This window comes from Gobius niger (assembly GCF_951799975.1).
Source record: "Gobius niger genome assembly, chromosome: 6".
Lineage (NCBI taxonomy): Eukaryota > Metazoa > Chordata > Actinopteri > Gobiiformes > Gobiidae > Gobius > Gobius niger.
Window position 1 is genome coordinate 32,189,050 of NC_136857.1, and position 25,223 is coordinate 32,214,272.

A 25,223-nucleotide genomic window follows, 5' to 3' on the forward strand; every position below is an offset into this window, starting at 1 on the left:
AGGTGTTCCAGGCATGTCCTAGTGGGACAAGGCCTCGTGGAAGGCCCAGGACACGGTGGTGGGACTATGTCCCCGAGCTGGCCTGGTGTCGCCTCGGGGTCCCCCCAGAACAGCTGGAGGAGGTGTGTGTGGATCGGGAAGTTTGGGCATCTCTGCTGAGACTGCTGCCCCCGCGACCCGGCCCCGGATAAAGCGGAAGAAAATGGATGGATGGATGGATGGTATTTAAGCTGTCTAAAAGTAAAAAGTAGTGACAACAATAATGCCTCAAAGTAGAGAATTCATTGGTAGAGAAACATTTTCTCCAAACAGAAAATGAACAAACTTTGCACCTCATCCGTATCTGAATGTGATTGAATTTACAAACCCACCGTATTATTTTTATGGCAGAAAGGCCTTCACCATTTGGCTCCTCCCATTTTTACATTTGAACCCAGTTTAACATAACAAACCGAAGCAGAGGGAGAAGCGCCGCATGAACAGAACAGTTAGTGTCTGTCAGGCACGACCAGGAAAATGGTCTCGGGTACAATTCCCACCTGGACGGGGGTCTTTCTATGTGGAGTTTGCATGTGTCTCCCCTACCACTAAAAACATGTGCAACAGGTGAATCCTCAGGCAGGTGATTCTGACCATGAGCCTGGCTCCACATCATGGAGACGGGTCCCCGGGCGCCGCCCTGCCGTCGACCACTGCTCCACACGGGTCGACCCAGCAGCATTGAAGGATGGGTTACATGCAGAGGACAAATATCCCTACAGGGACAATAAAGTAAACAAACAACACCTTTCACACTATGCCTTAAAAGGAACAGGCCATCGTTTTTCCATACTGAGATATGTTCTTACCTGAGCTTAGACGAGTTGATGCGTACCTGTCTGGTCTGTGTGTGTGATCGGGGAACAGCTTGGGAGCTTCCAACTTCACTCCCGTTTGGAGCTATAGGAATACATTGGGAGAGGCCAAATGCTAACATCATCTTTGGTCTTTTTGCGTGACTGAGGGCACACACAAAGACCAGACAGGTACGTATCAACTCGTCTAAGCTCAGGTAAGAACATATCTCAGTACGGAAAAACTGTGAACTATTCCTTTAAGGACATGTAACAAATATAATTTAAGTTCCGCAGTTTACAGCCCTTAGGCCGGAGTAACGCCTCATTTGAACGCTAAGACCTACACAGCGGATCGCAACTCTTTTGTTGCGTTGTCACCGCTTTGTTTGTCGTATTTTTAAAGAGTTTATGTCGCTTTATTTGTCGTGCTTTGGACACTTATCACATTTGTCACTTCTTGTTGCTTTTTCATCACCCTTAAGTCGTGTTTTTGATGCACGTATTGCCGCGTTTGTGTCACATTTTGGAAGTGCTTTCATTGTGTTCTCGTCTTTTTTTCTTTTGTCACTTTCTTGTCATGTTTTGTTGCTTTTTCAGCACATTTCTGTTGCTCTTTTGGCACTTTCTTGGACATATATTGGACAGAGAAAGCAAATGATTAAATAGGACAACCGTTAGTTCCAAGTACTCTTGTGAGTACCCTTTCTTCTAAAAAGTGAATATACTTGTGTAGAGTAAAGCGATTACTCTGATGATTACACAAGAGAGATGTAGCCGCAGTGTGTGGATAAGAAAAGTGTTTATTTGATTTGAACAGAATTACAGAAGTCAGAAAGGGCAACATGAGGAGGAACCAATCACACTCGACACAGGGCGGGTCATCTCAAACTGCCTTTTATTACATCTTTAAATAACAGTACAGTTGAATATAGTTTCTATCTTGCATCCAGCGATCGCTTGTACACTGACTGACTTCAAAATTAAATACAAAAAAAAAAAAAAAAATCGAAAAGGGAAACATGGGGTCAGAGCTCTACAGTTATTGGAGTTAAATGGAGGAGAGGGAGGAAAAGGAAAAGTGGAATCTTTAAAGTAGTTTTAAAAAAATTTATGTACTTTTATTGATTTTTTTTTGTTTGTTGCCAACTCCAGGCCTAAACGCACGATTACAGCACATGTTTATACAGAATGTTGCAAGAGAAAGACAGTGGAGGAAATGTCACTATAGTGCTAAAACAAAGAAAAAAAAAGTATTGAAAGCCGTTTTGCGGGAGGGACGGCGGGCGCCTCCGTTGGGCTCGGGACAAACAACAAAAAAAACGTGGAATATTGGGGACTTGCTACAGAAGGAATGGTGGGTTGTTCCGTTGCGCGTGTTGGTGTGAGAATGGGAAGGGCTCGCTAAATAGGCCTTTCACTCGAGTGGACCCCAAACAATCCGAGAGTCACGCAGGGACTTTCACGGAAAACCTTTAACCCCTCATCTTTGTGACGATTCAACGTTAAAGTGGACATGTCCTGCACAACTGAAGCTTCAAAGCGATATTTTGGGCGCCTCGGTGTTGGTTTGGAAATTTGAAATCCTGCTCATTTAAAGTAAAGACGGTAAGTAGTAAGAGTCTGGCCTGGAGCGCCCTCTGCAGGCAGTAGTGGGAATGGCATGTTATGAAACAGGAATCATCTGGAGCGGTTTCCTTTTAAAATGTAGATGACCGTTATGCCATCCCTCTGCGACACAATGAAATCTAGGACATGCAGATGGGGGCGTTCAACAGCAGAAGAAGAAACAACCACAGTGAACATGTGACCCTAAAGCGCCTGAATGAAGCTCAGCACTTCTCCAGGTCCGTTTTTGACGGGGGAACATTGTTATGACATGGCTCTGTTAAAGGTTGATTTTGCATGATCTACGTCCCCTTTAACGTTAGTCAATGGCGTGGGGCCCCGAGCGAAATGCCCAGACTTTAGAGAGTCTGTGAGAATGTAAAGCACGTGTACAACTCGGTGACTTCTTCATTTGTGGAGCCCCTCCCAACAATGGAGCGCAACGCCCGGGTCTGCTTCTCCAGTGCATAGCTTTGTATCATGTATGCACAGAGGAGCCAGAGCAAGGAAAAAAAACTGAACAAACAAATAAAAAATAAAAATATAAATACCATATCATAGTATTTATGATATATCAACATTTTTTTCTTAAAGAAAAACAAAGAATTGAATTCCATATGCACCTTGTTAAGCGTTTCTACAGCATGCGATTCTAAGAGATAACCCACCCATGGCAGACAACCAAAATCTTATCTTTTTTTTGTTGATTTTTAACTTAAAAAGTTTTAATATTATTTTCAAACATTGATTTATACAACATGTCATTCACAGAGTAGTAACTGCATTTCCGAGCACGGATCGATCGGGTGGAGAGGGGAGTATGCGTCCCCGCCCGCGGCCCAAAGGACGAGGGCTGGGGAGGCGTGTGGGCGAAACGGAAAGAAGGCGAGGAGAGGGGGGGAACGGGGGCGCGATCCGTCTGCACTCTACGCTGCTGTGGGTGAAAGGGAATCTTTCTTACATGTGTGTGTGTGTGTGCGTGCGTGCGTGTGTGTGCGTGTGTGTGGACTCGAGATAAAAAAAAAAAAAAAAGAGCATTCATCATAACAGACAGCGTGTGCTTCGTTAGTTTAACTTTACTCTATATATGTACGCTTCGTTTGTGCAAACAGAGACACGGACTAAAACGGAGAAAGATCGGCTGAAAAGTAAAAGGGGAGGTGTGGACTCCGCGGGGAAAACGTAACGGAAATGGGGGAAGCGGTTTCAAAAAACACGATCGTCTAAAAAATGCGTACAGACAGTCACTCGGCTATCTCTCGGAAGAAAAAAAAAAACTAACGAATGATGAGGAGATAAGGGACAGTGCAAGGCGGGCTTCAAATCACCGTGAGATCAGAGCATTTCCAACATGGCGGAAACCTTGAAACGCGCAGGCCTTTTCTGTTTGTTTTTTTTTGTTTGTTTTTTTGTTTTTGTTGCGAGGGACGAGAAACTTGTGCTCTTTGAAATAAGGAGGAGGAAACGATTTGCCCTTGAGAAGTTTTATGGGAAGGGGGGGTGTCTCGGAGTCAGTATGGTGGTGGTGGTGGTGGCGGTGGTCGTGGGTGGACAAAAAGATTGGATATGCCAGAAAAATTTTACATTGTGGTGTTGGAATGGTCTTCCGCTCGACTCAGGAGTCCGGAGGTCACCTGTGAAAAGACACGCAAAGGAATTAGTGCCGGGAATGGGAGGATGGAGAGGGATGAGGAAACAATACTATATTTAACCTCCTGACCCCCACCTGAACCCAGCACAGAAAGTCAAAAAGTGGTGAAAACACGACAAAAAAAACAATGGTCTTAGCTTTGAAATGAGGTATTACACTGTTTTTCTCCAGTCGAGAAGCTTTTAGATTTGGGACACACACAATGGACAATTTGAGAAAATGTGTTTAGACTGCAACTGCGTGTGTTCAGGACCAGATTCTTCTCAGAGTTTCTATAAACATATGGAGTAAGAGAAAATCATTTTGCCCTCAACTTATTTAGAAAAAAATATATGCATTGTTATCTCAAAATACACACAAAAATGTAGTTAGATAATAGTAGGGAGACGTCCAAACATTACTCAAGTATATGTTGCTTTTCTCAATGAATCATCCAAATAATGACTTACTAATGAAAGTACAGTAACTGTTGAGGAGGCTTTTGTGTGATGTGCACACGTTGGCATTTCCAAACTAAAAGTTGCTCAAGAGTTTTGTTATTTCTAACCAAAATTGCTTAAAATAAAAAGTACATTCTCTTGAAAGCATTGTGAAAACATCCAGGTAGATGAATGACAAAGTCCACTCAGTCAAACACTGATGCTGCAGGTGAACAGGGAAAGTTACATTACATACTCTGTTACATTATTCCTTATGAACAGAGTGGATTCTGAATCTGGTTTAGTTTTTGAATACACTATTACCAAGTGAAAATTATATCTGCAAATATTCAATATTTTGCAGTTCAAGAAAAAAAAAAATCATAATATTGTTCAGTCCAAGACTGGAAAGTTTAGTCTGTAGGAGCTGTTTAAGTGAAGGTGATGTTGAAAGAGTGTCACAGCCTTTCGCAGTTCGACACATTGATACCAAATATGTAAATATTTGTAAATGAAGAAGTATGGAAAAACAATGTTGCAGTTACTTCCTGGAAATCTACGACTTGTTAACAACAAAGCGTCACAAAATAAGCATTGTCAAGGGCAAGTTACGTCTTTTTTATACTCTGACTTTAAAACTATGCTGTTATGTGAAAAAACAAGCTACAAATCTCTATGTTGACTGCTTAGTGATAAAAATCGAGATTTTCACCTGCCTTGTCTCAATTTAAAGCAAACCATGTAACTTCTTCTGGACGAGAGGAACAGTCATCAACCCAGCCTTAAAGAAGTTACATTGTGTGTGGTAAAACATCACTTTTACTTTAGACTTCCTTATCTCAAAACTACAAAAAAAATACTCAAGCTACACAAGTAAATGTCCCTCAAGTAAAAGTGTCCAGCGATAGGTTCATCCAGTGTATACATATCATATCATGAGTGTGAACCCCGCCCCTCACCTGGACTCTAGTTCCAGATCTTGAGGAAGCTGTCCCAGGAGCCTGTAGCCACTGCCATGCCATCGTCGGTCACTCCCAAACAGCTGACCCGGTTATCATGGCCCGCCAGCACACCTGCAACAAGAGGACACACTCAGCACACACCCCACAGGGAGAACAGCCCCTCCTGAGAGACCCACAGAACTTCACATGGGAAAAAAGAGCAGAGTGTGTCAGGGGAGATTCCATTTTTAGACCGATTTTAAGGAAAAATCCGAAATAGCAGTGTTTTCCGGATACTGATTTGTGCCGATAGATTTCCCAGATATTGGTATTTAGTCCGGAATCTACTTCAATTCATTGAAACAATACCAGGCTGCACTTTTAATTCACCACAGGAGAGAGCCACTGCTGTTTACTGTGTGGCTAACTCGATGGCTAACACCAAAAGCAGCTTAAATACTCAGTGAGGAAGTCAAAAACACCCATAAATCAGAGAAAATATTCATGTCACCCTTTGATGCCTTCACTTACTCTTTGGAGTGGAAGCAGAACTGGCCGAGTCCAACAGAGATGTGCCTTAGTGCAGGGACTTTAGTTTACATAATGAACCATGTGCCTTTTCACAGGCCCAACTGTGTCAAACCCTGTGGTATCGCACTAGTACTTGGTATCGGCAGCTACAACGCTGCGAAACAGCGGTACGTTGGCATCAGCTGCACATTTCCTTTACACACCAGTACATGAAAACAGTGGTGGTTTCATGACGCGGCTGCTTGGGATTCACAGAAAGCCATAGTCTGAACACTGATTGATCAACAACACAATGACGGCAGAATCAGACGTTTTCAGGCATCTCAAATGCAGATTTTGTAAAATACCGGTTTAAAAGAATAAGGAATTATTTTTACTTTAGAATGCACCAGAGTTGCTTCTAGTCACGGCATATGTCCATAAATATTGGGTCATCGACCCAATTATTTTTGTTTTGGCTCCATAAACAACTACAATCGATTTCAAATGACACAACAAATATGTGCTTAAATAGCAGACTTTCAGCTTTCATTCGAGAGTATTTACATCAAAATCAGATGAGCAGTGTAGGAATTACAACCGTTTGTATGGGAGCCTCCCACTTTTTAAGGGACCAAAAGTAATGGGACAAGTGGCTGCTCAGCTGTTCCATGGCCTGGTGTTTGCTCTTCCCTCAGCAGATGAGATGTACAGAGTTCATTTCAAGCATGATATTTCCATTTTGGATACTGTTGCTATTATCTTAATTATGAGATCCAAAGAGCGATCACTATCAGTGAAGCAAGCTGTTACTAGGCTGAAAAATCTAAAGAAACCCATCAGAGAGATTAGAGTTTGCCTCTTAAACACCTAAAAAGCCTTTGCAGTTCTGAAACAACATCCTAGGACAGACGAGACAAAGATCAACTTGTACCAGAGTGATAAAAAGAGAAAAGTCTGGAGAAATAAAGGATCTGCTCATGATTGAAAACATCCACCTCCTCAGTGAAACATGGTGGTGCAGCATCATGGCCTGGGCTTGTCTGGGCCAATGGAACTGGTTCTCTTGTATTTATTGATGATGTAAATGTTGACAAAAGCAGCAGGATTAATTCTGAAGTGTTTGGGCAATATTATGAGCTCATATTCAGCCACATGCTTCACAGTGCAGATGGACAATGACCCAAAGCTACTGCCAAAGCCACCAAAGAGCTTTTTAAGGCAAAGAAGTGGAATGTTATTCAGTGGCCAAGTCAATCACCTGACATGAATCCAATTGAGCAGCATTTCACTTGAAGACAAAACTGAAGGGAAAATGTTCCAAGGATAAGCAGGAACTGAAGACATTTACAGTCGGGGCCTGGCAGAGCATCACCAGGGATGAAACTCAGCGTCTCTAACGTCTGTGCCTTCTAGACTTCAGGCTGTAATTAACTGCAAAGGATTTGCAACCAAATATTAAAAAGGAAAAAGTTTGATATATACTTATTACTTTGTATGTGAGCCTCCCACTTTTCAAGGGACCAAAAGTAATGGGACAAACACTTGTAATTCCGACACTGTTCATCTGATTTGGAAGTAAATACCCTCAAATTAAAGCTGAAAGAACAGTCCCAATATTTATGGCCCTGACTGTATGTTAAAGTGTGAGAGTTTATTTTTTTCAATCCAATCCAATAGTCTGCAGATAAACGTTTGCCCAGAGTTAGGAAACGTTTTAGAATCATTAGCTTGACGGCGCAAGCAAAAAGATAGAAAATATCCAAGAGAAGTGTCTTTAAAGACTTAACAAAAAGTGCTTTTTTGTTTCCCAAACAGCAAAGCGCACCTCTAATATAAAACAATTATTTTACACACAATTGCTGACCTCTCTCTCTGTTTTTGTGTGTGACGGGCACGAGTTACCTGCGCGGTCGGCCTTTAGAGTGTCCCACACGTTGCAGTTGAAGTCGTCGTATCCGGCCAGCAGCAGGCGGCCGCTCTTGGAGAAAGCCACCGAGGTGATGCCACAGATGATGTTGTCATGGGAATACACCATCAGCTCCTGGTCAGCACGCAGGTCAAACAGCCGGCACGTGGCGTCGTCAGAGCCCGTGGCGAAGGCGTTTCCGTTGGGGAAGAACTGAAATCACAATTAACCGCATCAACAAGGAAACATTGTTACATTGTTATGCTCTTAATACATATCTTGTGATTAATAAATGCAGGGTTTGCTGGGTTTTTGTAAATACTATGAGTGGGACTTAAACTTTTTTGTAATTAATTACAAAGATTTCAATTAATCGTATTTCCCCCAATTTCCCCCCCAGTCCGGAACCTTTCTATTTGCGTGTTTCTGGTACGCCCGTATATCTGACGCACATCGGCCCACAAGAAGCAATGGGCGGAGATGCTTCACTCGGCCCGTTGGGGACTCAGTTTAGTTTTCAAAAACGTCCTGATGGGTCGATCGACAGCTGTACTGCTGTGAGCAGGTTGTGTTAAAAAGAGTTCTTCTTCCACCGGAGTTACTCAAGTGTAAAATACCATCTCAATGTAAAACATGTTGGGCAAACACAGAGACGTCCTCGATGCTAATGTTAGCATTAGCCTCAAACACAGAGACGTCCTCAATGCTAATGTTAGCATTAGCCTTAAACAAACGCTCCAGCCAGTCCACTCTGAGCCACAATAACCCTATCCCTTGTCAGGATAAGAAATGGCACTTTGATTATGTTTACAGCGATTGTCAAATACTTAAAGCAGCCGTTTTAGGCCATTTTGTTTGATTTATATTTTACTTTGAGATAAATGTGTCATTACTATTACTGTTTAATGAACTCTACAAGTTACATGAGTGATCAGAGTTCCTAAAACATTTGAAAGCTAAATTGTTGCTTTTGGCTTTCGATTAAAATGCAATTAATTAATTACATACCTGTAATTAGCTCAATTAAAAAAATGTAATCGCGTCCCACCACTAGTAAATACATCATTAGCAGAAGCTATCTGTGTCTCCAGATAATCAATGTGCCAGTCCAAATACATGTTCTGAATGTGCAAGTCTGTGTGTTTTCTTATTGTCCAAACTACCTTTCAGCTTCATGTCTTAATCTGCTGTGGTGTGTCCACACTTAGATCACTTTATGCACCTACACATACAATCCCGCTGTTGTTCTATATCAATTGCTATTATATTTAAAAAATGTAATGTTTATGTATTTTAATATTCTTAATGCAGGCCCCTATAGTCTTATAGTTTAACGTTTTATAGCTTATTTTTTTATCTAAATTCTGTGGTATGTTTTATGTTGCACGTCTGCACGTCTGCACTGGCTCCCTGCGACTCCCCGCGACTCCCCGCGACTCCCCGTGACTCCCCGCGACTCCCCGCGACTCCCCGCGACTCCCCGCGACTCCCCGCGACTCCCCGCGACTCCCCGCGACCTTGGTTTGTGTGGTCTCTTACACAGATGGCGTTGATGTCCGACTCGTGCCCGGTGAAGGTCTGCCGGCACATGCCTTCTCTGATGTCCCACAGCTTGGCCGAGGCGTCGCAGGCCCCCGACACAAACAGGCGGGTGTCCGGGGCCAGGGACAGGCTCATCACGTCCCCGGTGTGGCCCGCGAACGTGGTGGTCTGCTGGCCCGTCTCAATGTCCCACAGGGCGCTGAGGGGGGAAGGGGACACGAGGCAGATTAGGACGGGTCACAGGACCGAAACGATTCTGCGAAAGGAGTCCCTGGTTCGTCTCCCACCGTCAAAACGACCCCTTCCATTTATGACATGAATTTATATTTTCACATTTACATTTCTGCATTTACAGCTATGTCCAAGCTCCAGTGTGTGTCTTTTCAGTGGGTAAATGCAGTTTGTTTGTCTCGCTTCAGTACTCAGCATTTGTGCAGTTAAATTGTGACGTCAACAGTAAAGTGGAATTAAATAGTGTAACTGATTAATAAAATGGATATTGGCTTCAATTTAGACTTGATCTTTTGATATTTTATTCAAGCACGTGTAATAGAATTGCGCGGGTTCATGGAGCTTCTCCCACATGGTTAAAACCACAGACCTGTTCCTTGGACATGGAGAGTTTAGCCATAGTTTGTCATTATTAACTTTTTCTAATCAGCATAAACATTAATTTGACAAAATTTGACAACTATTTTAGTTGACAAAAGTGGTTTTACACATAATGAATGTAGATAATGATGAATTATGTTGTTTTCACTTGTTTTGGTTATGTGTTCCTTACAGGCTGGCCACACATAAGCTTTGTTGCTTCAGCCTATTACTTTCGAGCACCAATTACTGTGAAAATAAACATGTAAATCGCTCAAATAAACCACTCCTACTACTAATTGTGATCCTTAGAATTGCCATTTTGATTTGAATACAACTATTAAAGATGACACTGCTGTATGTAAATGTGTAACGGTGCAGTTCCTCTTCTCACCAGGTGGTGTCTCCAGAGCTCGTGACGATCTGGTTGTCGTCCAGGAAGCGACAGCAGGACAGGTAACCTACACAGAGACAGACATCAGCCTTAGAATGAAGGCAGAACCACTGGATGGAATAGAAGTCGCTTGGAGGGAAGTGCACATGAAACGCTGACACACTTCCTGCATCATGTGACACATCCTGATCATGTGACCTGTGCAGATAAGTGCTCCTTGTGAAGGATGTGGACATGTGAGTGTAGCTTGGGGCCATGGGGGTTACTCTGGCTCACAGAACTCTAGCACTACAATATGGACTCCACACACCACAGTTAAAGACCATGGGGCGAGCCGTACAGTGCCAGATCAGGACTGCTGGTTTACTATACAATATTAGAGGCACATGACCTCTCCAGGTATGAGGTCAACATGGGGGTCAGGTATTTGAGGAGGTGGTACTTGGAAGGTCGGATATTTTAGGAGGTGGTACTTGAAAGGTCAGATATCATCAGGAGGAGATACTTGGAAGGTCGGATATTTTACAAGGGGGTACTTAGAAGGTCAGATATATCAAGAGGTGGTACTTGGAAGGTCGGACATTTTAGAAGGGGGTACTTGAAAGGTCAGATTGATCAGGAGGTGGTACTTGGAAGGTCGGATATTTTAGAAGGGGGTACTTGGAAGGTCAGATAGATCAGGAGGTGGTACTTGGAAGGTCAGATAGTTCAGGAGGTGGTACTTGGAAGGTCGGATATTTTAGGAGGGGGTACTTGGAAGGTCAGATAGATCAGGAGGTGGTACTTGGAAGGTCGGATATTTTAGGAGGGGGTACTTGGAAGGTCGGATATTTGTGGAGGTGGTACTTGGAAGGTCGGATATTTTAGGAGGTGGTACTTGAAAGGTCAGATATCATCAGGAGGAGATACTTGGAAGGTCGGATATTTTACAAGGGGGTACTTAGAAGGTCAGATATATCAAGAGGTGGTACTTGGAAGGTCAGACATTTTAGAAGGGGGTACTTGAAAGGTCAGATTGATCAGGAGGTGGTACTTGGAAGGTCGGATATTTTAGAAGGGGGTACTTGGAAGGTCAGATAGTTCAGGAGGTGGTACTTGGAAGGTCGGACATTTTAGGAGGGGGTACTTGGAAGGTCAGATAGATCAGGAGGTGGTACTTGGAAGGTCGGACATTTTAGAAGGGGGTACTTGGAAGGTCGGATATTTGTGGAGGTGGTACTTGGAAGGTCGGATATTTTAGAAGGGGGTACTCGGAAGGTCGGATATTTGTGGAGGTGGTACTTGGAAGGTCGGATATTTTAGGAGGTGGTACTTGGAAGGTCGGATATTTTAGGAGGGGGTACTTGAAAGGTCAGATATATCAGGAGGTGGTACTTGGAAGGTCGGATATTTTAGGAGGGGGTACTTGGAAGGTCAGATAGATCAGGAGGTGGTACTTGGAAGGTCAGATATCTGAAAGAGGTAGTACTAGAAAGGTTGGGTATTTGAGGAGGCGGTACTTGGAAGGTCCACGTCCTAAGATATCTATCTTGGGACGTGGAGCTTGGTCTTACCTGTGTGTCCGGCCAGCTCGCGGCTCACTCGCACGTTGCCTTCGCGTGTCTTCAGGTTGTAGATGGAGCAGATGTTGTCCAGACCTCCGCAGGCCACATAGTTCCCGGACGGAGCGTAGGCGCACGTCATCACCCATGAGGAGCGCAGCGGGATGGCGTGGACCTGCAGGTGCATGCGATGACAGGTCAGATGATCGAAATTTCAAGTGCCAAGGCAGGAACTACAATATAAGACCCACTGTTGTTCATGAGCCTAATCTCCTCGTATAATGTGTCAGAAGAATGGGTTTCCTTTTATTTCATGTACAATGCCTTTGTCATTGTGTCATTTAAAGCTGGGTACCAAACTTTTTTGTTGTTGTAGAAAGCATGTATTTTTACCACCTCAGAGTATGTTATAAACACACAGCCAAACCCAGACCATGTTGCACTGTCTTCACCTAAACGTTTATTGAACGATGGAAGACAGTGGAATCTAAAGTGCAATTTTTAGGTCCCCCCGCTTCACTTTAGCACTGCTCAAAGCTGTACACGGGCGTGAAACATGCAAATAGTCAATGCTTGAACAATTCAGATGTGCCTAGATAGCCTAGCTTTAACATTTACATTTAATATTTGACTGTTTATTTAAAAAAAAAATGAAAAGGGGAAAAAAATGGTTTGAAAAAGAAAAAAACAAAATCATTCTTTACATTGAAAATTACTATTTTTGACTGAATTGAGAATGGAAATGGATTAAATCTACTTTACAGCCAAAGCATCCATAGTTTATTTCTTAACTTTTTTTTAATTTGAGGTGGAAAAAAACAATTATGTCGGACAAAAGCCTATAGACAAATCTTGGTGGCGAGAGTGGCAGAATGTTTTACCTTGTTTGTGGTATAGCTGTCCCAGATGATGAGTTTGCCGTCTTGAGAGGCACTGACCAAAAGCCTGGAACACGAGGGAAATAAAGCAGTTAAAGTCAAGCGGGACGAAATAGAAAAGAGTCCACATCATTTATGTGTGTTATAAATGTCATTCGGTGTGTGTTTACACAACTGCTCATTCAATAGTCGAACATGGGCTCTTATTGTGTATGCAGGTTCAGACCTTTTTACGCTGAATGGTCTTGAATGTGTAAAACATATTCACAGTGAAATGAATGCTGATATGAAAACACAAAATGCATATCTAATTACAATCGTCAGATAAATGTGTCAGGAAAACAGTGAATGGGGCCTCCAGTTGAGAGTTTGGGGGAAAGAAGTCCGCATAGTTTCACTAATAGATTTAGAATTCATTTAAATTGCAGACTTGATTGACACACGCGTTAAACTTTCTCTTTCAGTTTAAGCGGAGTGGACTCTAAATACAGCTGAGCCAATGTGGATTTTGTGATAAAATGTGGCTTCTTGTGCAAAATCCACAAGGTTTTCCATCTCACTGAGATTTACACTTTTTTCACAAACACCTTAAACAAAACATGTGAAAATGTAATTATGAGCAAAGATATAGGTTAAGAAACGATTTTCCTCCTTTACATTTATTTTAGCGTTTTCTTCCAATTCACTATTTGTCAAGCCCAGAGTTCACACAGTTGAGAAATCCAGTTCTAAATAAATCAAAGTTGGGCCATTGGAGTTTGTCTTTGTGCGTGTAAACCTTGTCATTCTTCTTTTTCCTTCACTGTACTCAGTCAGAAGCGGGCGTCACAGGTTTGTTATTGTATATATGTGCGTGCGCTATGTGAGGGAGTAAGTAACCACGGAGACAGAGCTTGGGAGCGCCCCCTGGGAGTAGCTGATGGAGATGTTACGGACTCCTCTGTTAGGACACCCACAAACAAACACACCAACTGCTTGAAGTGTGAAGCGCTGCATAGGATTCATGTGATATTGGACTTCCAGTAAAAATATGTTTCCTGACTCATTCTGACGTCATCCCTGCTCTGTCTGAGATAAAAAAAAAATAAAAAAAATCTCTTCTCAGCACATGGAATATTTTTAGAGCCAGTGTATCTTCCAGAAAATTATTAATGAATGCTGTTTTGTTTTTCATGATGCTTTTTTCTATCTCTTCGTCTTTCGTGTCTTTTTAGAGCATCATCCATCAACCACAGCTCTCCTGCGGGTCTCGTCTTATCCAGTTTGAGAGTTTTTAATTCTCTTGCGTCCATTTCACAATCTTGTCTCCAGGAGGTGTAGACGAGCACAGATAGAGCCCAGGTGGTACTCAAGCACTTGTCCCTTTGCCTCCAGCCCTTTAAATGCCCTTTTGATGAGCGCATTTTTCCCCCAAAATAATATTTTACTTTGCTTTAGTCTTGTTGTAATATTTGACAGTGATGACACAATTTTAATGCCCGACAACTTAAAATGTTGCTTCCTTCCTCATGTCTATAACTGACAAGGCTAGCACCCCCTGTGGGTGAAACAGAAGCTCTCGTCCATTGAAATGAATGGGCAGATCAGCTGAGAAATTCTAATTTAGTGTGAAATAATGTTTTATTGGTTTTACTTATCTGTCAAGTATGAAAAGGATACAAAGGAAGTTGGTTGCTTCAAAGAACTCATAAAGAAGTTAACGCTTTTAAACTGAGCAGCTGAACCCACTCTGACCATTACATGTCTGTAACATTGTGTTGGTTTCAGTGGTGGAGTCTTCAATTTTCTAGTGGGTATTTCTTAGCAGGCACATGGGATTTAAAAAAAGGATAAAGACCCTTCAATTTGCCCGTCACATACTTTTAATAATATTAAATGTATCACAGACAATTAAATAGAGTGGGACAACAGATGCCAATTAGCCCATGGCTACAATCCAGAGTGGCTTGTTCATAACCTTGCACTGCTCCAACCAAATAAACCAATAAATAAAGATTATAAACCAAACTGTGAGTGTAAATGTTATTTAAATAACAAGCAATAGACCTATAGGATTGTTCTTGTAATTCACAGGCTGTAGCTATATAAGGCTGTTGGACAGAAGCCAAAATGAAAACTTAAATGAATAAAACTCAGTCTGCTCTCACCAACCCCTCACACACAGCTGATGTTGGGACTCTAGCGCTGTAGAGTGAGCCCCTGCACGCCCCCGCACACACACCACCATGCTCGCTGCTTCATGAAGAAGGGCTCGTTTTTGGACAATGTTTTGAACAGGAGAGTGCGTGGCAGGTCAGCGCTGTGGGCGCATCCACGTTTCAGTCTCTTTCAAGTCTTCTACGACAGCTCCAGTGGCGGAGTGTAAAATGCACACTTCGCACAGTCTACGCGTATTTCCCGCGGACTTCAGAGCTTTGTAGTACAATACAGATTGCTTCTTGCCAGCCCACACCTGTCACTGCCTTTGCCCAAAGCCGCTCTCGCGAGCCGCTGCAGAGGGACGGAGAAATGCTCATAAAGGGGCCGACATGGTTGGCTCTCAGAGTGGAGGATGAACAGGGAAAGGGTCTGTGATGGGAGACGCTGAGCTGACCGTGAGACATTACACCACTCCTCCAGCGCGTCTATCATTATCAGCTGTTCTCAGGTCGGGTTTTATTTTGACAACACCGGAGAACGCAGCTTACAAAGAACCGTGTCTGTCTGTACAGACAGAAAGAGGGATGCGAGTCGGTCCCCTGTAGCTACTTGTTGTGAAGTTTGTGCTGATCTCTAAACGGACAGAAAGCGCAAAAATAACACTGCACAAATGAGTGATAAGTATCTTTGCCCAAATTGTAGCGGTTATACGGTAATCCTGAAGGCTTTCTAGTGGTTATACAGCATATACCTGCGTATCACGTAGACTACAATACTGGTTGGTTTATAATGTCATTACAGCTTCAGCTTTTATATTTATGATTAATGCTGCAGCTAATCAATCAGCTGCTATTGCTAACGTTAAGACCAAGAGAATCATTAGTTAGGCTTAATGCTGAGCACGTTTAATACATGTGAATAAAGAAGTCCCAAAGGCCATGATACATGGCCACCAGGTGGAGCTATTTTCCCAGTAATGAGCCTTGGCAAGAAAGTAGCGATTGGTAAGTTAGCTCACATGCATTGCTGTACAAAATAGTGACCTGATGTGTTTGTGAGTGAGACATGGTCATTTTCATGAGGTTCTGAAACTGTCCCGTAAGAAGACAGAACTAGATTCTAAGTGATTTGTTCTCACGTGTGTGTCTTCATAAAAAATGTTTGGCACAAGAAAATGTATTTAAAATGAGAAACTGTATATTACTCAGTAGTCATGGATGGCCACAGTAGGGCTGCAACGATTAGTTGACATTATCGATAATCAAAAATTTGTCGACATCTTTCATTATCGACGAATCGCTTTCATGAAATTTTCAATTATACACGGTCTTTTTTTTCAGCCCGGTGATGCCTTTTCTTGCATCTGAAACAGCAACAAGAACTTCAGGGGGGCAGTGTTTACTTGCCTTCACGTAACCCTGAGGGAGAAGACATGAGAAGCAAGGGCGCTGCCGGTCATCCACAAGCACCCGGAAGCCGACGTGTCTTCCCCAAAAATACGAGGCAACATGTTGACACAGGGGTTGGAGCTGTGTGGGCCAAGGCCAGATCACTCTAGTTTCACTTGTATTTACCAAGAAGTGCACATAAATGAGCACATGGAAATGTGTCAATGCGCAACAAGCAGGAGATCGGAGCACGAGACATAAACCTTGATAGAATAAAGTTGATCCAAATTGCCTCGTCATAGTAGTAATCCTAACGCCCTGTCCTGTAGCGCTCATTCACTAAAAATAAGTACTTTTTCTGTTTACAAGACAGGAATGAAAGCAAAAATAGTTGGCCCCAAGGTGGCCACTACATCACTCTCGCTGTGAGACACGAGACACCGGTTTCAGGCGTCTGGGAGTGGCAGTTTAGGTCGACCTAACCAGTCCCAGTGTGAAAAGCCCCTGAGGCTGAATCATGCATTATAAATATACTTTTTAAGCTTTTCTTACTATACATTTGCTGCTTTGTATTTAATATGGTCATTGTGAAGTTACTATTTAATGTAAAATACAACTTGCTCATCTTTATAAAATCCCAATGTAATATATTTGGTCATTTAGTCATAGCAGCTTTATTCTTTAAATCAAGTGGGCAGATATTTACTTGTATGCAGAGAATGTGTTACACAAGTACGGTTAGGGTTTACTCTTATTTTTGTTTATGAGAAATAATGCAGCAAGTTTATGTGCCTTATAACCAGAGGAAGTGCCTTCAGGTTCAAGTGTAAGTTATTGTGAGCAGAAAAAAGCTTAACTACTGTAACTGCACTAATTCGGACCACTTTTATCCATGGATAGGCCTGAAGTTCATTGATAAATATGCGAGTGAGCTCAGCGGAGTACGGTCAAGCCACCAACGCTGCCTGCTATTGTAGACAAAAACATACTCCCCTCCCCCCCCCTTTTGCCGATAAACCAGTTTAAAGCAGGACTAATTAACGTGCACCTTACAGGCCATAAACGCCACTGCAGGTGTCGTAGCATGTTGCGGTTTTTTTTTACGTATTAATTGTCCGTGAGAGTAAATACTACGCTGACAGAAAAGACAAAGGGAGAAAGGGATATTGAACATCTAATTACACAATTACACTCAAACTTGGCTGTAAATACTCTTTAAGTGGCGCTAGCCCGGAGTTAGCTTTGCCCGTTAGCCTGTTAGCATCTTCTTCGTGATTCCATTAGTGTGTATTGGTGGCTCCAACCCGGCGGCAGGGAAGTTGCAAGCATGTTTTTTGGCCAGAGACACCACGGGAAGATGAGAGCCCCCCAATCATCCCATTAACACTTGTATTACCCCCAGAGGGACTAAGGAAAGGATTTATTAAGGTAAACAAGCTACCTAGTATTGCTTTAAGAAATACCGCCCGCAAAAGAGAGCCAAGCCAATACTCGTCAACCATCTGTCTTGTCGTTTGCCAAGTTTCATCAGCTGTTGATGCTGGACATTGTCACAAAAAAGGCTGTTATTGTTGTCACTGCACTGACAGCGCACAAGACATCCCAGCTTAAAATATATTATTTCTATGTGGAGAATAATAACTTTTAAATGTGGAGAATAATAACTTCTTTGGCTTGCGGAGCCAGAGCCGCGAGGAAGACAAAGCGACTGCAGCCTCTCTTTCCTCCACAGCAGGAGCAGAGACAGACCCCAGACTGGACACATTTGAATCAATACTGGACAAACATAACACAACAACTTAACAAGAGCATGACTAGGTCCACACGATGGTGCATTTAAGGCAGCTATAGGGATATTTGGCTTTTTCCTAAAGCACACTGGTGCTATAGCTGCAATAGTTGAATTGTCTTCTTCATTGTATATTTAAAATATTTCCCTCCGCTGCACATTGCAACCTATTTTGCCTCGATCTGGCTGATATTTTGCTGTTATTGCACTAAGAAGAGTCACTTACAGGCACTTCTCCCTCATTATCATATGTGATAAACTCTTGACGGAACTAGCCAACATCGGCTAATTGTTTTTTGCATAGGTCAATTACGCCTCACACATACACAGAAGGTCTTAGGCTAGTTTCAGACCCCGCTGTGTGAATATTCTGCATCGACTGCTAATTTCAAACGGCACATCCTGTCATTCTGTGTGCGTGTGTCGAGTTTGAAACTGGAAAAGGCCCAAAATCCGAGAGGGCGTTACCTAGAGTCGGTGCCCCAGTGCATGGCATAGATTTTGGCCAGATGCCCCCTCAGCGTCCGTCTGGTGCGCATCTGAATTCGGCCAACGGGGTCGATGTTGGCCGTAATCTGGAGAGGACAGGAGCAGACGTTTATCAGTACAGGCAGCGTGTGTTGAACGGGATAAACTTGGGAGCCGAGGGCTTACTTGAGACAGGGTGGCATCTGCGCATGCTTTCCTGGCATCCTGGAAGACAAAACAAAGATGTAATGAGGGGAAGGCCTGAGCGGGAAGACATTAGCGCAGATAAAGCACAGTCAAAATGTGGAAGGTCGTCCAGTAAAAACTGTTAAAGGGGAAAGAACTGAAGTTGGATTGAATCTATGGTCTTAAATCTAATCTCTTGGAGAAGTGACAGCTCATATTTTTGAGTTTATGGTGCTGCATTATTCACTTTTTGGTGAGGCTGATGTTCATTTTGAAATGTCTGGCCCGATGAACCAAATCAGTACAAACATTACTTGCTCTGAATATTGCAAACTAAAATAGGATTGAAAACTGAAATCAATCAATATGAATGTTTATTGCAGTTGTCGCATCTGGTGGAGATGTGCATGCTGATTTCTATAACTTTTTTTTTTGGCACTTTATATTTGTCTTCCCAACATAACAGTTGAGTGTGAAAGGGGATGAAGAGCGGGGAGACAATCAGGGGCTGGGACTGCAGGACTGGGACTGAAGGAAATTAGGGCCCGAGTGCTGGAACATTTCCCCATCTCACAGGAAGACAAGGGCTGTCATGATTTTACAAATATTCACACAAGTTATGAGTCATTTTTGTATTTAAAATACTTTTCAACACTTGAACTTCGACACATTCGCCACTTCTAATAATAAAAGGCTTCAAGACTCTTTTACAGAAACAAAATACATAGAATCATACAAAATAGTAAACTTTACTACTTTGTTATTATATTTATTATGACTATTATTATTAGGCAAGTGGTTCCCAAAGTGTGGGGCGCTGTGGGACACTCAAGTGGGGGTCGCAAATGATTTTTAACATTTCTGACATTGAAATTAAGCCAAATATCAACATGATCCAAACTAACATCATTAAACCAGATTTGAAATGTTTTGCACCTGAAATTATTTTAAATGTTAATTACACTATATAGAAGGGGGTCCTGAGTTGTTGGTTGAATGATTTTGGAGGTTGCGGCCTGAAAAGTTTGGAAACCCCCGGTCTAGGCTATGTATAATCAAAACTTGAGAGCCTGCTCATTTTCTCCCTGTGTGAGCATGGAGCACACAGCGTTCCTTTCGTTTTCCTTTCCGTTTTTTTACGATGAAGCAAAGGGGCACATTTTCTTTTGTTTTGCATCCTGGGCCAGTTGTGGGGGCTATTTCGGAACATTTGGACAAGTTCATTGGGAATTATGCAATTTGCGTCCTTGACTTTGACATACACTGTACAACGAAGGATTATCTCAAAGATGTTTCATATTCAATCGTTTTTTGGGTGGAAGCAGTTCTGGGGGAGCCCGTCCTGAGTTTACGCACTGCTTGTGCTCCGCAGCAGGTAAACCATGGCCTCGAAAATTCTTACGGTTAACCTACCGTGTCCTTTCATAGTTGTGGTAATTGCAAAATCGCTTAATCTGGACATCCCTGGCAGTCATGTTTGAAAACGAAGATCTGCTGTCTTATGGTTGCAGCCGCGTTACGGAGACAGCATGTCCAGGTAAAAACATGCGACTTACCCGGATCTGGTTCTTGAGCTGCTCGGCCTCCTGGCGTAGCTGATCCAGTTCACTCATTTTCCTTTTCTAATGCTGGGCGTCTCTCCTCCACCTGGACTCTGCTGATCTGCAAATAGCACAGAGGGAGAGGCGAGTTACAGGGGCCCATAATTCTACATTTCTCCCAAAGCTTGGTGAGCTGAAAAGTTAGAAAAGCATCTTGCTGCATTTTAAAGTATTTGGCATTTTCTGTCTTGCATAATAGCCACGCCCTTGTCAGATTTGTGAGGGGATTTTCACTTCCGGCATCGGGCGGGACTACTGAGTTCCATTGAGCCAAACACCAGAGCTTTCTATACCCGAGTTGAGAATCAAAAGTATTGCATGGCTTACGATTAGACTATCGCAACGCCGCCGTTTTGGGATATATTGCAAAACAACAATTTGTCCCAGCCCAAGATCATACTGGTCAAAGCAAGTAAGAGATGCTCAATCAGATGTATTAGCAAAGTACTTGCTGTAGAATATACAACTCAGTTTAAATCAGTGTTGGGAGAATCAATCATTTTGCCCTCTGTACGGAAACAGGACGGGGACAAAGCTTCTTCCTTGTTGTGAGACATGAGGCATATATAAAACATCTGCACAGCGCCACCTATTGTTCTGGGGAATTTAATTTTAAGGGTTTTAAAATTAATGAAAAAAACCTGGCCAAATTGACTTTTGACTGTATAGCCTTTACAGAAATCTAGTGGGGTAGAAAGTATTACATTTATCTTTAAAAAACACTACTCAAGCAAATTACAGATCCTCAAAAACTCTACTTAAGTACAGCACTTAACTGTTTACACAGAGCATATATTCATTCTACAAGAGGCATATGAGCCAATAAAAATGTCCTGAGAGCAGCATTTTGTCTGTGTGCCGCACTTTTGGATCAGACATTACAACTTCATACTTTCCCACTTACATTATCCCAACAAACTGGGCAATAATGACAAAACATGAACCCTGTCGTATGCAACAAATAAATGCACACAAGATAAAACTAGTGCTTGAGAAACAAGAAAGCTTTCTGAACCGTTTAAATTATAAACAGAAAAGTGAATTCTACAACTGTATCACAAAAAAAGTTCCTTTTCCAAATAAGCAACAAATTACAGTGCAGCAGATATTGAGTTTTGAGAAAACTACCATTCACACTCAAACTGATTCAGCAGAAGGAACAAGACGGCGCCAAGATAAAAACAACAAAGTCAAGCACATACAGGACCCATTTTCAACCTTGAAAACGCCACAATTACTCCCAAACACTTTCAAGCACTTGTGTCGCCCTGCACCTAAGCGATCGTTATTTCCCAAACGAAAAGCAGCCCTAATCTCCGAGCAGAGACACGGTTAACGTCTGGTCAGAGACCTCCCAAAGCGGGCCTTGCGTGACGACCATACCACAGTTGGAGCCTTAAAAACGCGCCAAAATCCACCTGTGGAGTCGGTTAAAAGCGCCTGGAGAAGAGTCTGCGCTGGGACTGGTGCTGCCGACGCCTCTGGGTGCTAAACTCGTCTTCAATGTCACGGCGGTAATCCCGGGACACAGTTGATTCAGCTCCTCCAGGTAAATCCGGCTAAGACACAAGCTGCTGATGATCCTGAAAGAGGTGGCCTTCTCGATGACCCCAATCCTCGGCGAGCACTTTCACCGCCGCCATCTTGTGCAACGGAGCGCCGACAATTTGGATATTCAAGTTTTCAGTGGGAGGTCACAACGTTTTAAGGATTATTTGACCCGTCAGTTAATCCGGCTAACTTTCCATTTGAGCATAAACACTGGGTTGCTCTCGGGCGGTATTGTGCAATATCTTTTTTTGGGTGGAGCTTTTAAGCATCGAGCCACTTGTGCATGTTTGAGTAATCTTTAAATCTTCCCCAATGCCTTTTTGTCATGCATATGGAGCCTACAGTAGTAGTAAAAAACTTATTTTGGGAGCCACAGCTTTGATATTTTACGTTTTATAATATGAAAATAGGTCCCTGTAAGACCTACATAGACCTATAGTTACACAAAGAAATGGTGACAATGAAATGCAGGCAAAAGAGCAGGTGAAAATCTTGACTCAGGCTCCTCCTGCTGGCATCTAGAGGAATAATGTTCTTCAAAAATAACTTCCAGGTTGGATGCGGCGTGTGAGCAGCTCCAACAATGCGTGCAACACACTTAGATAATGTCGGATTATGGGTTTTAAAATGATGGAGGACAGTTTTGGGGTTTGAACAATGACACAAGTGTAATCAGGAAGCACAGAACGATGTGCTGACACCGTAGAAGAAGAAACAGCCAGATTTAACAGCTTTAAGGATGAAAGGAATAGGCCACTGTTTTTCCATACTGAGATATGTTCTTATCAGTCTTTGTACATGCACTCAGTCACACAAAAAGACCAAAGATGTTGTTAGCTTTTAGCCTCTCCCAGCATATTCCTCTGGATCCAAACTCACAAGGAAGAAGCTTTGTCCCCGTCCTGTTGTCGTACAGACGCTTAATTGATTGTTTCTCCCAACACTGATTTAAACTGATCGAGTTGTACTTTCTACTTTGAATAGAAATTACCAAGCTCTTCCACGGTTTCCCTATTTAAATATGGTTACGATCCAAGTATAGTTACATCCTTCACTCCTAAAGAATTCTGAAGATATTACTGCGCGGACGTGTGCGCAGTAGTGCGCCCATGGTGTTATTACACCTTACAATATAGTACCCCTTTTAATCTGCTTAGAAAATCCATATGTTTAATTTTGTGTAACTGGACTTGGATCATGTAACTACTCACGTAACCGTATTTAAATAATGAAAATGTATGCAAATCTCTTTTTACTCAAGTACAGGAATCACTCCAACCTACACTCTCAGGGGCATTGGTTTTAATTTGGTCAGGACAGTGCATGTTAATGAACATACAGGGGACTCATGCATGTAAACACACCACACCAGATTGTAGCCTTGGGCTAATTTCCATCAGTCGTACCCCATGCGCACTCTCAAACACACTCATTCATCCTGGCTTATTGTACATGTTTTTAGTGGTAGGTGAAACCGGAGTACCGGGAGGAAACCTACGCAGACACGGGGAGAACATGCAAACTCCACACAGAAAGGCCCAGTCTCTGGTGGGAATTGAACATGGGACCTTCTAGCTGTGAAGCACGAGTGCTAACTGCTGCTCTACTGTGCTGATGAATAAGAGGTCACACAAAGGCCACAAATGGCCTCATTCAGGACAACATCCTGCTGCAGAGATCCAGACTCCAGTGTGTGTTCTATGGCAGAGAGCGCTGTGAGGAGGCCGAGTGCTGCCAGGTGTGGTCTATTAGGAGAAGTGCAGCTCCCTCCTCAGCCACTCGCACTGTGGGCTATTTTTAGACCTGCGCTGAGGGGGAGGAGACCAGCATCTCCACCTACACTGTGACCAGGGAGACGGTGCTATTGGGCTTTCCCTTTGTCAGAATGAAATGTGCAGGCCAGGATGCTTTCAGTGATGGGGTAATGTGGACATGTGTGTGGTGACGCCGTCATGTGGGTCTTCCTGCCTGAGTGCAACTGAAGGATGGGTCTAATAAATGCAATTGTGTTTTTTTGCACCACAGGACCATTTTCCTCTCAGACAGGAGTGCTGAGGCCCTGGGGGCCGTTAGAAGGACCATTTTAGCTCTGGGTAATACCATCTCAGATCAAAAACGCTTTGGTGACACGGTGGTTGCGTGTATGTAATTCAAGTACAAATAAATGTACTTGGAAGCACGAAACCGAAAAAATGTTTCTGGTTGCCTTTAGGTGATACCTAAAGGCTTGTTTGGCAAGTGGCGTGGCAGTTGGGCATGCTGATGTTACTCACTTTCATGTAGGAGATCCTGTCTTTATGGACAGTGAAATAACAGATTATATACCCCTTACAGAGGCAATGCAAGGGTGTATCATTGTCTGAGGTATTGAACAGTAGCACCCCAACTAGCTGCTCAAAATGATTGCTAATAGCAGCTCTACACTCGCACTCTGAGCAACTGACATGCGGTTCAACCAATCACAGTGAAGTGTGAACTTCCAGGAGCAGAAGACGTTTTTACTGAGGTTTAAAAGGCACTGAAGGAAGGCAAATGATGATCAACTCAAAAGTGTGAGGTTTGCAGTTGTGCAGTGGAGGTGGGCGAACAGTGCGGCTGATGCTGCTGTACTGTATGAGAGGAGGGGCAGGGGGGGGCGCAGTGAAAGTGCTCTACATTATTCAGGCCCTCCTGCCTGAGAGCAGCACTACTGTCTTTGTCTCAGCAGCAGCAGCAGCTCAGGGTGTTCCCTCTCTGTTTCACAACCGGAGCGGATGTGGCCACAGCACACGCCGCTCACAATCACTTACTATACTGCCACATCAAGCCTTCATCTATCAGGGAAAACACACTTTCACAAATCACTAATCCAGACAGCAATGATTTTCAGGGGTCCACTTGAAAATTGCAGCATAAGACATGACCAAAGTACACAGTACACAAAACTGTGAATGAGGCTAAATACTATTCTGTTTTTACATGGATAAAAGCTCAAAAGGCTCCGAGCTGGTGTGGTGCTGTGGAGAAGTGATGCATGGTAAATGTCCATAAACCTAACCAGGTCAGAGAGGCGCAGAGACAAGGGGCCTGGGCAGACGGAGTGGTGGGACAGGATGGCTCTTAAAAGCCTCTCTCTCTCTCTCTCTCTCTCACTCTCCCTCTCTCTGGTGCACCCTGCGGAGGTCAGGGCATGTGCACATACTTACGGGACAAAAGGCTGCTTTTAGAAGCAAACACACGGCAGCCTGGAGTCATCTCCACAGAGGGCCAGGGTTTGTGTACAGAAATGTCACGCTGTGCAGGGA

The 25,223-nt window shown here is 43.1% G+C and overlaps 1 protein-coding gene across 2 annotated transcripts in view; it reads right to left on the reverse strand.

Annotated features, from left to right (window-relative positions):
- Positions 1 to 3,906: 3,906 nt before the first annotated feature.
- Positions 3,907 to 25,223, reverse strand: part of LOC306964150 (guanine nucleotide-binding protein G(I)/G(S)/G(T) subunit beta-1) — a 28,408-nt gene continuing 7,091 nt past the window's right edge. Inside the window, exons 2-11 of one of the 2 annotated variants that reach the window (XM_079558070.1) lie at positions 20,344 to 20,449; positions 18,788 to 18,826; positions 18,602 to 18,708; positions 12,821 to 12,884; positions 11,952 to 12,114; positions 10,399 to 10,465; positions 9,411 to 9,612; positions 7,868 to 8,084; positions 5,471 to 5,584; positions 3,907 to 4,075 (exon numbers count right to left, since the gene is read on the reverse strand). In XM_079558070.1, the coding sequence (XP_079414196.1) occupies positions 5,478 to 5,584; positions 7,868 to 8,084; positions 9,411 to 9,612; positions 10,399 to 10,465; positions 11,952 to 12,114; positions 12,821 to 12,884; positions 18,602 to 18,708; positions 18,788 to 18,826; positions 20,344 to 20,400 (1,023 nt within the window). In that variant the 5' untranslated portion in view covers positions 20,401 to 20,449 and the 3' untranslated portion in view covers positions 3,907 to 4,075; positions 5,471 to 5,477. The remainder of the gene's footprint in view (positions 4,076 to 5,470; positions 5,585 to 7,867; positions 8,085 to 9,410; positions 9,613 to 10,398; positions 10,466 to 11,951; positions 12,115 to 12,820; positions 12,885 to 18,601; positions 18,709 to 18,787; positions 18,827 to 20,343; positions 20,450 to 25,223) is intronic. The other variant, XM_079558069.1, reaches the window with a different exon arrangement.